Source organism: Cebus imitator, unplaced genomic scaffold (genome assembly GCF_001604975.1).
Source record: "Cebus imitator isolate Cc_AM_T3 unplaced genomic scaffold, Cebus_imitator-1.0 Scaffold328, whole genome shotgun sequence".
Taxonomy (NCBI): Eukaryota; Metazoa; Chordata; class Mammalia; order Primates; family Cebidae; genus Cebus; species Cebus imitator.
This window is the reverse complement of record NW_016107643.1, coordinates 738,014-750,458: the sequence shown is the minus strand read 5'-3', so window position 1 is coordinate 750,458 and position 12,445 is coordinate 738,014. Positions and strand designations below refer to the sequence as shown.

Here is a 12,445-nt window from a genome sequence, read left to right as displayed (position 1 = left end):
AGTCACTATGCCTGGCCAATTTTTGTATTTTTAGTAGAGACAGGGTTTCACCATGTTGGCCAAGCTGGTCTTGAACTCCGGACCTCAGGTGATATGCCTGCCTTAGCCTCCCCAAAGTACTGGAGTTACAGGCATAAGCCATTATGCCCAGTCTTGTATGAGTATTTTTAAGTTTGTGGGTCAAAATGGGACCAATAGGACAATTTTTAAGGAGGCAATCCAAGGATGAGTTGGATGGAACAGAATTAATTGAACCCATGTTGTGTTTAGACAAGGAACTGCAAGATCCCTGAGGGGTCCCTGTGTAGAACCGAGATCAGCTGCTTCCAGGACAAGGCTTACAGAGTGTTAAAGTGAAATGACCTTGCCACCCTGACAGGCAACAGTTCTTTTGTCTTAGCCTTGGGGTAACACTAGGGGATGGCTCTTGGTCGGAAACTGTCAATTGCCAACGAGAACTCAAGCGGGTTCACTGGCAGTCGGAAAACAGAAAAGAGCCCTGGCCAGTCCCTCACCCCGAAAGTTAAGGACAGCCAGGTGTCCCTTCTCTAGGGTTCAGAATCCCACGGAAGAGCTGCCTCCGCCAGAGACTGTCAGTTCCCAAGAGTAAAGAACCAGACTGTGGAAAGAAGCAGGGAGAAAAAGGAAGAGGGAAATCCCAGTAAAGTCCTGATAGGGGCCACCAAGATGCCAGGGGAGGTGTCAGAGCCCCAGAACCGGGAAGTGGTGGGCTCTCGGGTGGTAAAAGAATTTACCAACAATAGTATAGGTCTGAAAAGGAAAGTTTTATTAGATGGAAAGGGCGGTGCAGCAGAGCCCAGCTGGCGCTTCAGCAAGAGGACTGAGCTCCCTGAGGGGAACTGAAGGGTAATTTGGACCACAATGGTCACTTACGTCATGTAAATGGTTAAATTTGTCTATATTTTGGTGCCTTGACGTCAGCAAATGTTGCACAATGGGTGTGGACATGTACGCATTCCGGAGATGTACAGAAATTCTAGTTACTTATCAATTCTTGGGAAGGAAGCCTGGTACCAGATGTGGCTTTAGATCACAGGGAAGTGCCATTCTGAATTCCTCAGATAAGGGGCTTTGCCTCCCGACGGTCGGCTAGATGGCCACCAGGTGATCTTTGCTCTCCTCAGTGTGGCTTTGCAGACTATAAAGGCGCAGCGCGCCATGAGGCGGGTTAGCCCCAGACGGCGGAGAGGAAGGGCAGGGTCGGCGGTCCCGAGACCCCGGGCGGCCCTCTCGGAGGTCAGCCCCGCTCGTGCCTCCCGGCCCTCTCCTACTCTCAGTTGACCGAGGCGGACAGCGGGCTGTGGGCGGGCAGGAGGCTGCGAGGGGCGGGGGGCAGGAAGGGGCGGGGGGCTCGGCGCACTCGGCAGGAAGAGACCGACCCACCGCCCGCCGCCGTCCGCGCGCCCCTGCCACTCTCTCCCCGCCATGTGGGCGCTCCTGCTCGCCTTATTCGCCTTCGCGCCGGCCGTCAGCCCGGCTCTGGGGGCGCCCGGGAACTCGGTGCTGGGCCTTGCGCCTCCCGCGACCACCGAGGTCCCGGGCTCGATTCCAGCCCCGCCTAGCAGACCCGGACAGCCGCCCGCGGGGACGGCTAACGGTGAGTTTCCCAAACGCCAGCCCGCTCCCCCGCAAGCCGGCTGCCCCATCCCCTGCCCCGTGGGGCGACCCTTCCCAACACATGCGCGCACAGGCACACTCACACACACACACACACACACACACACACGCAACTCACACCCCCCACACACACACTCGCACCCACACGCGCTGTCTCTCACAGACACACACACGCGCGCGCGCGCACTCACACTCACACACATACACACACACACACTCACCCCCTCCCTCACTCCCTGCTGTGAGCAATGGCTGCTGACTCTGCAGCCCCGCTTCCCGGCCAGACCTAGTCGGCAGTCCCAGGACAGGCGCCAGTGGGATGCTGCCTCTTCCAAGCCCCAAACCTTCCCTTTTCACCAAGGAGGAAACAGGCCAGAGCCGGCAGGAGGGGAGACAGAGGAGCAAAAGCTCTCAAGGTGCAGAGCAAGACTCTGTAGGAGAGTTTGAAGGCGAGGGCTGGAGAGGAGGAACAAAAGGAAAGGAGGGAGAGCCCCTCGCTGAGGCTGCCGGGAGGATGGGGCAGAGCGGGAGAGGAAGGCAGCCTGACCTCCCGGCTTCCCAGATGTGGGATGGGAGAGGAGGAGCGCAAGCGGATAGCACTCAGGGATTTCTAGAGGAGGCAAGTGGAGGTGGGTCCTGAAGGGTGATGTCCGCGAGTCAGGAGAGTCTGGAAAGTGGGGGGTCGGGGGGGACTGCCAAGAAGGAAGCGGAAGGCAAAAGCACAGGGTACCAGATATGGAAATGGGCAGCCTGTTCTGGAGACAACTGTGGAGCTTGGATGGGTACCCCCCACACCTGCCCAGTGCAGAGCCTTGTGTCGAAGGGTGGGCAGGCGGGCAGGAGGACAAGCCCAGCACCGAATGCCTCCGCACCCAGGCAGACGTGGATTCCAGGACAGGCCATCTGAGCCCAGAGGGCAGATGCAACAATGGAAGCAGCACGGGGCTTTGGGGCATCATGCCTAGTCTGGAACTAAGAAAGCCTCCTTGGAAAGGCATCTGGGCTGAGATGCAAAGGAATAACGGGAATTAGGTGAAAAAAGTCAGAGGCAAGGGGTAGTATTACAGGGGAGAGGGTAGCTAGTGCAAAGGCCTGGAGGTAAAGTGCCAGACTCAGCTCTTTGGAGCAACCAAATAGTTTCTAGAGGCCGGGTGCAGCTCTCTGTTGGGTTAGAGGGTCAGGCGAGAGGCTAGCCAACCATGTAGTCACCTCAGAGAGGAGAAGGAGGAGCTAAGGAAGTGGCTGGAGGGGCAGATTGGGGTCAGATTGCAGACCTTTGATGTCAGCCTAGGCTGTTAGAGCCTGCTGTGGGCTCGAATGTCTTCTTGGGCTGGCAGATCTTTCCATCCAGGGTTTCACCATTCTTCCTTTCCTCCATGCTGTGCCTCTTGGACCTCAAGGGACCTCAGAACAGCATGTCCGGATTCGAGTTATCAAGAAGAAAAAGGTCATTATGAAAAAGCGGAGGAAGCTAACTCACCCCACCCCCCTGGTGACTGCCAAGCCCCTTGTGACTTCCAGTCCAGCAGGGACCCTCAACTCCCATGAGAAACAAGAACCAGGTACTGCCTCTCAAGGGCCCTGCCCAGACGTGCAGCCCCTGGGGCACTTTACCAGCGCAGCTGTTGGCCTCATGGGCATGGGCATGCCCCCTGCTTGCCTAGCACAAGAGCAAGCTTAGGCTAAGCTTCCCACCTGCCCTGGCTACCATCCCTGTGGTCCTGTCTCACTGCTCCATCCCCGGCCCAGGCTGTCCTCCTTTGGGTCTGGAGTCCCTGCGAGTTTCGGATAGTCGGCTTGAGGCATCCAGCAGCCAGTCCTTTGGTCTTGGACCACACCGAGGACGGCTCAACATCCAGGTCAGTAATCCTGGCTCAGAGCCTTGGTCTCAGGGTAGGGAAGGCAGCCCCTGGGAGCTTCTCTCCTACTCCCTCTCTGTCCTGGCCTACCCCACTCTGTCCACCTGGGGCTGAGCACCATGTCCTGCATCTGCAGTCAGGCCTGGAGGATGGTGATCTATATGATGGAGCCTGGTGTGCTGAGGAGCAGGATGCCAATCCATGGTTTCAGGTGGATGCTGGGCACCCCACCCGCTTCTCGGGTGTTATCACACAGGGGAGGAACTCTGTCTGGAGGTGAGGCAGGCTAACCCTATGTCAGGAGGTCATGGGAGGACACAAAGGACTGGGGTGGGAGTCCTGGGGGCACTGATGGTCTCTCTCCACCTCTCCTGCCAGGTACGACTGGGTCACGTCATACAAGGTCCAGTTCAGCAATGACAGTCGGACCTGGTGGGGCAGTAGGAACCACAGCAGTGGGATGGACTCGGTGAGTGGTCCCACTGTGGCTGGGGCCCTCCATGCTGGGAGTTGTGTGCCTAGCCTGGGCTAGGCTGAGGCTCCTCTGAGGACAAAGAATAGATGCCTGCTTAGGCTTCCCAGGAGGAAGGAGTTGTTGCCAGGAGGGTGGCACACAGCAGGCACCCTTGGGAGCCAGCTGCTTTGGGACATGCCACATCCTCCCCAGATAACCCCACCACAGGGTGGGTGCTGCTTTACGGTACAGCTGTGTCCTGGCACGCCCCTTCTGGCCTGGGGCCTCTGGCCCACATCACTTCTTGCCTCCTCGTCGCTCTGGAGGAGCCACTAGAGGAGTGGACTAGAGGTCCATGAGACACTTCTGCGTCTCATGGACCTCTTTTTACATCAGGCTACAGGGTGGAGTCCTGGCCAGCCCTAGGACTGGCTTCCCCTGAGTCATGTGGCCAAACTGGTCTAATAAACTGAGTCCAACCCAGAGAGCAGGGCTCCTAGGGCTGCCCATTGGCAGGCGCTGTGGGCCGGGGTGTGTGTTTGACTCAGAGTACAAGTCTCTAGCTGAGCACAGTAGGAGTAGGGAGACAGTGAGCTTGGAGGCCTGAGCTCCTTCCCCAGGTCCTGGGCCAGGTCTGGGGTTTGAGCAGCCACAACAGATAACTTGCTGCCCCCAGGTATTTCCTGCCAATTCAGATCCAGAAACTCCAGTGCTGAACCTCCTGCCTGAGCCCCAGGTGGCCCGATTCATTCGCCTGCTGCCCCAGACCTGGCTCCAGGGAGGCACATCTTGCCTCCGGGCAGAGATCCTGGCCTGTCCCGTCTCAGGTGGGCAGTCAGGCCAGGGCTGGTTGGGCAGGGCCTGGATGCAGGGTGCATCTTCCACTGTGGACACGCCCTTTACCATAAACTCAACCTCCACCAGATCCCAATGACCTATTCCTTGAGGCTCCTTCGTGGGGATCCTCTGATCCTCTGGACTTTCGGCATCACAATTACAAGGCCATGAGGAAGGTCAGATATAACTCCTATGACCTGGGAAGGAGGGCCCATCCATCTCAGGTCCGCCTCCCACCGGGGCACAACCTGCTGTGACTGCGCTTGTGTGCCCCCACCGCCTCCTGATGTCTCAGCCTTCTCTCCTGAGCGCCGTCCCACTTTCCCTTACTATGGGGCCTCACCTGTCCTGCCCCTTCCTCCCGGCTCTGCTGCCGCTCCCCTCCTGTACCATGCTGGGATGCTTACTGTGTGGGCAACTGCTGACTTTTTAAGTCTTTTCATGGCACATGTGATGTGCCCCTGGGCATACCCCTCCCATGCCTCATGCCATGCTACACTCCGCCCACCAGCTGATGAAGCAGGTGAATGAGCAGTGCCCCAACATCACCCGCATCTACAGCATCGGGAAGAGCTACCAGGGCCTGAAGCTGTATGTGATGGAAATGTCGGACCAGCCTGGGGAGCATGAGCTGGGTACTGGCAGGGGGAGTGGGGAGAGGTAGGCACAGGGCAGGGCCCTGGGCATGAGCCAGCTGCAAGTCCCCATGTGTCCCCAGGGGAGCCTGAGGTGCGCTACGTAGCTGGCATGCATGGGAACGAGGCCCTGGGGCGGGAGTTGCTTCTGCTCCTGATGCAGTTCCTGTGCCATGAGTTCCTGCGAGGGAACCCACGGGTGACCCGGCTGCTCACTGAGATGCGCATTCACCTGCTGCCCTCCATGAACCCTGATGGCTATGAGATCGCCTACCGCCGGGTAGGCCACCTGGCACGAGGGCCACTCTGTCCTTCTGCCCTGGTGCCTGGACCTGCTCAGCTTGAACAAGCCCCTTCCCTGGCAGGGCTCAGAGCTGGTGGGCTGGGCAGAGGGCCGATGGAACGTCCAGAGCATCGACCTTAACCACAATTTTGCTGACCTTAACACACCACTGTGGGAAGCACAGGACGAGGGGCAGGTGCCCCACATCGTCCCCAACCATCATGTGCCATTGCCCACTTACTATACCTTGCCCAATGCCACTGTGAGTATTCTGAAGGTGGCAGTGGAGGGCTGTGGGGGTCGGACCTTGTCTCTGTCTCCTGCCCCTCCTGACCTGCCCCATCCAGGTGGCTCCTGAAACTCGGGCAGTAATCGAGTGGATGAAGCGGATCCCCTTTGTGCTAAGTGCCAACCTTCATGGGGGTGAGCTCGTGGTGTCCTATCCATTCGACATGACTCGCAGCCCTTGGGCTGCCCGCGAGCTCACGCCCACACCGGATGATGCTGTGTTTCGCTGGCTCAGCACGGTCTATGCTGGCAGTAATCTGGCCATGCAGGACACCAGCCGCCGACCCTGCCATAGCCAGGACTTCTCCATGCATGGCAACATCATCAATGGGGCTGACTGGCACACAGTCCCTGGGAGTATGTGCCTGAGGGTGGAGTTAGCACCATCCCCCCACCCCCCCACCCCCCTCCCCCACCCCACCGCTGCCCTGATAAGACAGCCTGGTGTCAGTTCCCACCCTGAAGTGTCTCTCAGAGAAGGGAGGGGAGTGGGAGGATGGTACTCCATCCTGCCTGCTTAGGCACCAGTGTCTGGTACCCTTAGGCATGAATGACTTCAGCTACCTACACACCAACTGCTTTGAGGTCACTGTGGAGCTGTCCTGTGACAAGTTCCCTCATGAGAGTGAATTGCCCCAGGAGTGGGAGAACAACAAAGACGCCCTCCTCACTTACCTGGAGCAGGTTGGATCTAAGTCCCCTGGCCCCCTGCCTGCCTTAATCCCTCCTGCTCTTCATTTAGGCTACAGCTCCTACCAGGGGTTCTTCTAAGGTCCAGCTGAGCATTCAGACTCACAAGATACCATGGGCCATGCTTGGGATCAGATTGTCTTGGAAGCACACAGGACAGGAAGCACAGTTTGCCAGCAGTGTGGCATCCGTGTTAGAGCCTCTGGGATGAGCCTCCACTGCAGTCTAGGTGGTGGTCCATGACGCTGTACCAGAGCTATCCTCAGGAGAGATGCACGCGAGGCAGGTGCAGGAACTGTCCTGGCGTAGAAGCTTCATGTTCCATGGATCTCATATCCCTTGTCATGGCCCCATAAGCAGAGCTTCCAAAGGGTCTACCAAAGATAAGCCCAATAACCTGGGAAAGCCCAAACATAAGCCTTCCTACCAGGTATTTCTCGTTTTCTTAGTCCAGATGTGAGATATATATATATATATTTATATATATATATATATATATATGGTTATTATTTACCAGAAGTGTTACCTAGGAACATGGTAGACCTACCACTTTGATCAGGTTTGCAGGGGAACAGAGCCAGCAAGTTAACTAAAGGTCACGTTCTTCTGCAGAAAGGGAAGGGCTCTGATAAACTTTTCCCACACAGGTGCGCATGGGCATTGCGGGAGTGGTGCGGGACAAGGACACGGAGCTTGGGATTGCTGATGCTGTCATTGCTGTGGATGGGATTAACCATGATGTGACAACGGGTGTGTGTGACCGGGAGGGCAGGGGAAGGGGCTGGAGGGCTGGGGGCTTGGGAAGAAACTGAGGATCATTGATTGGCTCCTGATCCTGCCCTTCACTCTCCTCAGCGTGGGGCGGGGATTACTGGCGTCTGCTGACCCCAGGGGACTACATGGTGACTGCCAGTGCCGAGGGCTACCATTCAGTGACACGGAGCTGCCGGGTCACCTTTGAAGAGGGCCCATTCCCCTGCAATTTTGTGCTCACCAAGACTCCCAAACAGAGACTGCGCGAGCTGTTGGCAGCTGGGGCCAAGGTGCCCCCGGATCTTCGCAGGCGCCTGGAGCGGCTGAGGGGACAGAAGGATTGATAGCTGTGGTTTAAGAGCCATAGGGCAGGCTGGACCTGTCAGGAACGGAAGGGGAAGAGTAGGGAGGGAGGGGCAAAGTGAAGAAGAGGTGCTCAGGCCCATTAAAGCTACCAGTACCTTAGCTCGTCTTCCTGTTGTCTCTGTGCCCCAGGTCCTCCTCCTGGGGCGGGCCTCAGCCCACCCCTCAGTTCTTATTCTGTACACTTGCACACTCTCATCACTTGGCTTCTGGACACATTGTATGAAAAGAGGATCCCAACTGGGCTCTTGAACCAAGGGCCTAGCAGAGAAACTCATTTCTGCGGACCAGCTTCTGCTACAGGTACCATTACAGGGCTGCCAGGCATTCGGTAAGCACCTGCTCATTGTAAGGAATTGGGATCAGCAGTGCCTGCGCTCAAACTTCTGGGGTTCCCAGTCAAGGGAAAGGACAGTTCAGCACATTGCGAGGCATGCCAGCATGGTGGCTAGGTGCCATGGGAGTGCAGGGGGCTGCACACGTGAAATACAGCACTGCAGATCAACAGGGCTCGGGCAGTCAAGGATGCCACAGAGTTAGTGACTCTATAAGTTCAGCTGGGAGGTGGGCAGGGTGTGGAGTATGGACAGGGATGGCTTCCAGGAAGAGGGTCAGCCAAAAGTGGGTCAGCTGTGAATATTTGAATTTGCTTCAGCCATTCGATAGGCTTTGATGAGTTTCTATCAGACAGAAGGGGAAGTTGTGTGTCAGTCTGTGTCTTGCCAGGTAAACAACCATTCTAGGCATTTAAAGTGGAGGGAAATTTAATGCTGGAAATGGGATAGAAAGGTGTTGGAAGAACTGGATGAGGCCGGGTGTGGTGGCTCACACCTATAATCCCAGCACTTTGGGAGGCTGAGGTGGGAGGATTGCTTGAGCCCAGAGTTTGAGACCAGCCTGGATAACGTAGCAAGATGCCGCCTCTACGAAAATAAAAAATAAGAAACTTAGCCAGGTGTGGTGGCACATGTCTGATGGAGGCTGAGGTAGGAGGATCACTGGAGCCCGGGAGGTGGAGGCTGCTGAGGCAGCAGTGAGCCATGATGGTGCCACTGTACTCCAACCTGCGTGGTAATAACAAAATAAACAAAAAAGAGCTGGATTGAAAAAAAGGAAGGGAATTTTACGCAGGAATCAGGATAGCACCCTTAGTCTGGTGTTGATAACCTGTATTTGCTGATGGTGCTGGAGCTTGTAATCATTTGTGACCACCTGCAGCCACAAGCAATCACCTGCCATGGCTAGAGTCAGAAATAGGATCATTTCTCATTTTCTCCCACTTTCTAGTCCCTGACCTATGAAGTCAGGCTAATTTTTATAATTTTTGGTAGAGATGGAGTTTCACTATGTTGGCCAGGCTGGTCTTGAACTCCTGACCAGCCTCAAGTGGTTGGCCTGCCTCAGCCTACCAAAGTGCTAGGATTACACAGGTGGGCCACCATGCCTGGCCAACTTTTTATTTTGAAATAATTATAGGTTAACAGGAAGTTGTTCACGTAGTATGAAGAGATACATGTGTGTTTGAGTATTCTCCCAGGGGTGACATATAGCTGTAGTATAATATCGTATGGCCCTAATTGTCTTCCTCCAAATTCGTAAGTTGTAGCCCTAACCCCAGCTTCCTCAGAATGTATGTGGTGCTAGTGTCTTTCAAGATGTAATTAAGGCCAAATGGGGTCAAATGGATGGTCTCTCCAATATGACTGGTGACATAAGAAGAGGAGGTCGGGTGCATTAGCTTATGCCTGTAATCTCATCACTTTGGGAGGCTGAAGCGGGAGAATTGCTTGAGCCACTGCACGCTAGCCTGGGTGACAAAGTGAAACCGTTTCAAAAAAAAAAAAAGAGATTAGGACACAGATACACACAGAGGGAAGACCATGTGAGGACATAGAGAGAAGGCATCCATCTACAGGCCAAGGAGAGAGGCTTCAGGAGGAATAAAATCTGCTGACAATTTGACCTTGGATTTCCAGACTCCAATACTCTGAGGAAATAATTTCTGCCCCCCTCCCCCAGACAGAGTCTCGTTCTGTTACCCAGGCTGGAGTGCAGTGTCGAAATCTCGGTTCAGTGCAACCTCCGCCTTCCAGGTTCAAGCGATTCTGCCAAAGCCTCCCAAGTAGCGGGGATTACAGGCACCAGCCACTACGCCTGGCTAATTTTTGTAATTTTAGTAGAGATGGGGTTTCATCATATTGGCCAGGCTGGTCTCCAACTCCTGACCTCGTGATCTGCTCGCCTTGGCTTCTCAAGTGCTGGGATTACAGGTATGGGCCATTGCACCTGGCAGAGAAAATAATTTTTTTGGTTGAAGCTACCCTCCTGTGGTACTTGCTGTGGCAGCCCTAGCAAACTAATACATACATCCAAATGCGAAAACTGACATTGGTACATTACAGTCAGTTCAACTACAGACCTTGTTCTGTTTTTGGCATTAAAACATACACACACACACACACACACACAAACTCTGTATTCATTTGTGTTTAGTTTTGTGCAGTTTTATCCTATGTATAGATTTGTGTAACCACCACCACGATCAAGATATAGAACTGCTCCCTCACCACCAAAGAACTCCCTTATGTGACTTTTTGGTATTTGTGCCCCTTTTCTCCTCCATCCCCATTTCTTTCTCTTGGTTACTACTAATTTGTTCTCTCATTTCTATAGTTTTGTCGTTTAGAGAATGTTATAGGAACGGAATAACAGAGCATGTAATCTTTTGAGATTGACTTTTTTTTTTTACCAAGCATAATGCCCTTGACATTCATCAAGGTTGTTGCATGCCTCAATAGTTCATGTCTTTTTATTGCAGAGTGATATTGCTTTATATGGATGTTCCAGAGTTTGTTCAACCATTCACTCATTAAGGGACATTTCAGTTGTTTCCAGTATTTTGCTATTAGGATACAGCCAATAGGAACATTCATGAACAGATTTTTGTGTGAACCTAAGTTTTCATCTTTCTGGGATAAATGCCCAAGGATATGATTGCTGGATCACATAGTAAGTGTGTGTGAGTGTCTGTACCATTTACCTTCCCATCAGCAATGTACGAGCGAGCCAGCTTCTCTGCATACTTGTCACCCCTTGGTGTTACCATCACTTGTTATTTTAGCTGTTCATTATGCACCTATTTTAGCTGTCCTAATAGGTGTGTAGTGAAATAGCGTAGCTTTAATTTGCATTTCCCCAGTGGCTAAGGATGTTGAACATCTTTTCAGGTACTTATTTGTCACCTAAATCGCCTCTTTGGTGAAATATCTGCTCATATATTTGTCCATTTTATAATTGGATTGTTTTTATTTTTTTTAACTGCAGAGTTTTTTTAAACTGCCCATTAAAAAATTGCATTGTTTCTTTTCTTATTTTTAAGTTTTGAGGGTTAGATACAAGTCCTTTGTCTGACATATGATTTGTAAATATTTTCTCCCAATCTGTGGCTTGTCTTTTCATTCTCTCTCTCTCTCTCTCTCTTTTAAAGCAAAAAAGAGTCTTGTTTTATTTGAATGATTGGTCTATGTAATTGCGGAGGCCACTGAGTACAGACAAGGAGCAGGGAGCGCTTTTTCTCTTTGTCTCTTCCTTTTTGGACAGAGTCTTGATGATCCTTTTTGGGCTGGAGGTAGTACATTTGTATGCTTCCTTGGTCTCAGACCTCAAATTGTGGATGTGTTCCATAAGAATCTGTGTACCTTTGGGAGGCTGAGGTGGGCGCATTACGAGATCAGGAGTTCAAGGCCAGCCTGGCCAACATGGTGAAACCCCGTCTCTACTAAAAATACAAAAATCAGCTGGGCAAGATGGCGCATACCTGTAATCCCAGCTACTTAGGAGGCTGAGACAAGAGAATTGCTTGAACCAGGACCCGGGAAGTGGAGGTTGCAGTGAGCCAAGATCATACTCCAGTTTGGGCTACAGAGCAAGATTTCATCTCAAAAAAAAAAAAAAAAAATCCGGGTATTCCTTCATCTTCAGGTATATGCTATGATACATGCGGCAGCCAGTCTGCTTAGATTCCCAGTATCTTCTGGGCAGTGGATGCAGAATTCTCTTCCTCTTCATCCAGGTTAACTTCTCTGGCACCCAAGCATTGACAGTATCTTTTCACTTACTTACTTACTTATGCCCATATGCCTGCCCTCCTGGCAGGTGAAGGTGTTTTTCCAGCATGAAGCCCAGGAAAGGACGGTCAGAGGCTTGGGATTATCAGCCCGTCTTTGATCAGCTTTTGAATCTGCTGGTAGGTGTTGGCATTGGTGAGTTCATTGGTCTTGTTAGGGTCCAGCCAGACCATTTTTTGCCACAGTGGAGGATCTTGGAGGCAAGTCTCTTCTGAAGCTTGGACATGCAGCTGCTGCTGCAATGACAAAAGGAAAGAATTTTTTATTCTCTTAATAATGTTCTTTGCAGAGCAGAAGTTTTAAGTTTTGAGAAAGTTAAATTTATCAATTTTTTCTCCTATAGATGGGTTTTTTGTGTCCTATCTGAAAGCCCTTTGACTGACCAAAGATCATGAATATTTTCTCCCGAGTCTAAGTGTTTTATAGTTTTACATATTAATTTAGGTTTATAATATATTTTGAGTTAATTTATATATATATATGAAATGTAAGTCTAGGTTGTTTTTTTTTTTTTTTTT

At 52.5% G+C, this 12,445-nt stretch overlaps 1 protein-coding gene across 1 annotated transcript; it reads left to right on the top strand.

Moving 5' to 3' along the window:
• The first annotated feature begins 1,378 nt into the window (after positions 1-1,378).
• CPXM1 (carboxypeptidase X, M14 family member 1) lies at positions 1,379-7,906 on the top strand. The gene is made up of 14 exons (XM_017504752.2): positions 1,379-1,618; positions 3,039-3,200; positions 3,388-3,497; positions 3,634-3,773; positions 3,876-3,966; positions 4,628-4,778; positions 4,876-4,964; positions 5,300-5,423; positions 5,507-5,703; positions 5,789-5,968; positions 6,054-6,351; positions 6,539-6,678; positions 7,332-7,434; positions 7,540-7,906. Exons 1-14 carry the CDS (start codon positions 1,447-1,449, stop codon positions 7,779-7,781), a joined length of 2,199 nt encoding a protein of 732 aa, XP_017360241.1. The 5' UTR covers positions 1,379-1,446; the 3' UTR covers positions 7,782-7,906.
• Positions 7,907-12,445: the final 4,539 nt, after the last annotated feature.

What these genes read in the sequence shown, in the direction of transcription:
- CPXM1 (XM_017504752.2), top strand. Translation starts at nt 1,447, where the DNA reads ATGTGGGCGCTCCTGCTCGCCTTATTCGCCTTCGCGCCGGCCGTCAGC. An exon ending in GAGGACGGCTCAACATCCAG is followed by an intron (nt 3,498 to 3,633) that starts GTCAGTAATCCT and finishes CTGCATCTGCAG; the next exon opens with TCAGGCCTGGAGGATGGTGA. An exon ending in CCTGGCCTGTCCCGTCTCAG is followed by an intron (nt 4,779 to 4,875) that starts GTGGGCAGTCAG and finishes AACCTCCACCAG; the next exon opens with ATCCCAATGACCTATTCCTT.